The sequence below is a fragment of the Mastomys coucha genome, unplaced genomic scaffold, assembly GCF_008632895.1.
Source record: "Mastomys coucha isolate ucsf_1 unplaced genomic scaffold, UCSF_Mcou_1 pScaffold14, whole genome shotgun sequence".
Lineage (NCBI taxonomy): Eukaryota > Metazoa > Chordata > Mammalia > Rodentia > Muridae > Mastomys > Mastomys coucha.
Window position 1 is genome coordinate 84643222 of NW_022196896.1, and position 3507 is coordinate 84646728.

At 45.5% G+C, this 3507-nt stretch overlaps 1 protein-coding gene across 1 annotated transcript in view; it reads left to right on the plus strand.

The window, feature by feature from the left end:
- Positions 1-3507, plus strand: part of LOC116089178 (aldehyde oxidase 2) — an 89712-nt gene that overhangs the window by 43174 nt on the left and 43031 nt on the right. Inside the window, exons 20-21 of the mRNA XM_031368841.1 lie at positions 1507-1603; positions 2295-2419. Of these exons, the coding sequence (XP_031224701.1) occupies positions 1507-1603; positions 2295-2419 (222 nt within the window). The remainder of the gene's footprint in view (positions 1-1506; positions 1604-2294; positions 2420-3507) is intronic.

Sequence of the window (3507 nt, forward strand, 5' to 3'; positions counted from 1 at the left end):
AGCACTTAGCATTACAGTAAACAGCAAACAAACAGTAAATGGGGTGTTGTCTGAACACTTTTTGCCAGGGAGCCAAAAGAGGGTGTCTTAGTTAGGGTTTCCATTGCTGTGAAGAGACACCATGACCAAGGCAACTCTTGAGGAAAACATTTAGCTGGGGCTGGCTTACAGTTTCAGAGGTCTAGTCCAAGCAAACAGGCAAACATGGTGCTGGAGGAGAGTTCTATGTCTTGATCCAAAGGCAGCCAAGAGCCACAGTGACACACTTCCTCCAACAAGGCCACACCTCCTTATAGTGCTATTCCCTATGAGCCAAGCATTCAAATGCATGACTCTGTGAGGGCCAAACTTATTCAAACCACTAGAGGATATGAAATGGAACTGGATGGTTATGAGTCACCGTGCAGGTGCTAGAAATTAAACCCATATCCCCTGGAAGAACAGCCAGTACTTTTAACTGCTGAGCCATCTCTCCAGCCACAGCTTCTTGAGTCTTTTTGGTTTTGTTGAGACAGAGTCTCACTGTGTATCTCTGGCTGTCCTGGAATTCACCATGAGACTAAGCTGACCTCTAACTCACAGAGATCCTCTTGCCTCTGCGGAATGAAAGGCATGCACTGCTACACCTTTCTAACTTTCTGAGTCCTAATGAGCCTCCCTTTAGAGCACCATGAGTCTTAAGGAGCTTTGATTCAGAGTGTCCCAAGTTTGTCACAAAGTACTACTCAATAAAAAATAGCCCCTCTCACTATTACTGTTAACAAGAAGGAAAGGCTGTGGACTCTAATGCCTTTGGGCTCCAAAAATGCAAGAGGCAGTTGTCATTTTGAAATGCAGAAGGACAGACTGGGTCTGCAGGGTTAGCGATGATCCTCTGTAGTAAGTCAGTCCACAGATCCAACAAGAAGAATGGCTTCCATGTGGGAGCCAATTTACTCTAGTACCAAGGAGTAGAGATGAGGAGGAATTGTGGAAGAACAAAAGTCTAGAAAGGCTCTTTTGAAATACATCAAATACCCAAAGAAATGACAACATATACTGGGTCTTCTTGCCCCTATCAGAGTGTGAGGACCATTGTCCTCTCCATCAAGATAGCCCTCAGTCTTCTCAAAATTCAGAGTGAAGAAGAGGTTCACACATGTAGCTACCTAAGTAACACACTTTTTTTCCTCAGGGAGAAGTAGAAAAGGAGGGCTTGGAGGCTCCCCCATGGTGTCTAGGTACCCAGCACGGTTCCTAGAGACCCATGCTAAAAATGAGCAAATGGCACCATCCCACAGAGCCCAGGCCTCGGTTCTGAAAATGGCTTCCTTCTTAATGTTCCCTAGTCCTTCTGGCTGGTTTTCTCTGTAAATGTAGAAGACAGTCCCTTTGACGTCTTGTGTACTCTTGAATGTTTGGCACCTTTCTTGTGTTCCCCAGGAGGCAACAATGTGAGGGAATATACAAGCAGGCAGCAGCAAAGAGAAAGGATGACCTTCTTTGTGTTTTCGTCCTTTTGCATAGGATGCCATAAAGCACAATTCATTCCTGTGCCCTGAAAAAAAGCTTGAACAAGGAAACATGGAGGAGGCATTTGAAAACGTGGATCAGATAGTTGAAGGTAAATAGTGCGGGAGAGTATAGAGTTACTCCTTGGTTCCACAGTGAACCAGCCACCAAAGGCATATGTTTGCCCTCGGGAAGCTCATCCTCTGAAGTCCTGGGGTTACCCAAACCTACACTACTTCTCAAAGCCTCTGTGCATCCTTGTGCCTCTGTGTGTGTGTGTGTGTGTGTGTGTGTGTGTGTGTGTGTGTGTGTGTGTTGTTTGGAGGTGAGAAATCAGGGTAGCAGAATAAGCAGAAGAAAATCCCTAAGACTTGCTTAGTCAAAAGCAGTGTAAGAAATAGATCCTGGAACTTTTTTTAAAAGTTATTTATTTAACTTCACATGCATTGGTATTTTGCCTGCATGTAGGTCTGTATGAGGGTATCAGATTCCCTAGAACTGGAGTTACAGTCAACTGTGATCTGCCATATGGGTGCTGGGAATTGAACCCCAGTTCTCTGGGAGAGCAACCAGTGCTCTTAGCTGATGAGCCGTTTTTCCAACCCAGAACCTGGAACTTTTAGCTTTCAGAACTATAGTCTCTGAAACAGGTCACCTTGATTATCACAAGGTAAATGCTGGGTTCCTTGCTGGGCACCACTGCAGGTGGGCAGTTCACATCCCTCTTCATTTAAAATGCTTCAGTGATGGCAGCTTCCAACCAGCATGTGCTCCAGGCATGTTCCTGCACTTGCCCCTCACAGGGAAGGTCCACGTTGGAGGGCAAGAACACTTCTACATGGAAACACAGAGAGTGCTTGTTATTCCAAAGACAGAAGACAGAGAGCTAGACATGTATGTGTCCACACAGGATCCAGCCCACGTGCAGGTAAGGTCCAGCAAGATGCCACAATCAAGCCCGGCAGTGGTGGCACTCGCCTTTAATCCCAAAACTTGGGAGGCAGAGGCAGGTGGAGTTCTGAGTTTGAGGCTAGCCTGGTCTACAGAGTGAGTTCCAGGACAGCCGGGGCTATACAGAGAAACTCTGTCTCGGGGAAAAAAAAAAAAAGATGCCACTGTCAACTTCCTAACTCTATCCTGGTGGTCAGGCTCCATAGCTCAGGTGGCAGCCACTTCACTAACAGAAACTTAGGATCTAAATGTAATCTATAATGCAGCTAAGATCCCAGAACCACTTTAACCTTGTTCCTGTTCTCATCGACAACAAAAGAACAACCCTGACCACTTTTTCCTTTTGTATATATTTTTCTTACTCTCTGAGAATTTCATGCATGCCAACAACCTATTTTGATCATATAAATCCCCTATTCCTCTCCAGCTTACCTCAGACCTCCGTCACATCCCCCTCCTAAACTCATGTCTTTTATTTTTTTAATAACCATTGAGTCTAGTTATGCTCATGGGTGTGGGGGCAGCCACTGGAGCACGACCCACTAGTTGCCACAACCCCAAAGAAAAATGCCTCTCCTCTTTCGGCAGTATCATCTAGATCCCCTTCCCAATCCTTGCTGGGATTTTGGCTGGCTTGATCTTTTGTAGTTCTTGTCCCTGTAACTCACAGCTTCTGTATTCCTAACTGCCCTGTCATATCCAGAAGACATAAATTCTTATTGAGACAGTCTCAGGTATTCCAGGATATCCTTGAACTCACTAAGTAGCCACAGTTGACCTTGAACTTCTGAATACCCTGCCTCTACCTCCTGTGTGTTAGAATCACAGTCATCCACTATTACACAAGAGTTACGCAGTGCTGAGGGTGAAACCTGGGTCTTTGTACTTAGTAGACAAGTTATACCCCCAGTCCAAGAGAGATCACTTTAAAACATTCATGGCTGGAGTGGTAGTGTCACAAATGTCTTTAATCCCAGCATGGGTTTGGGGAGGAGGAGGGCAGAAGCAGTTAGATCTCTGTGAGTTCAAGGTCAGCTTGATCTACAGAGAAAGTTCCAGGACAGC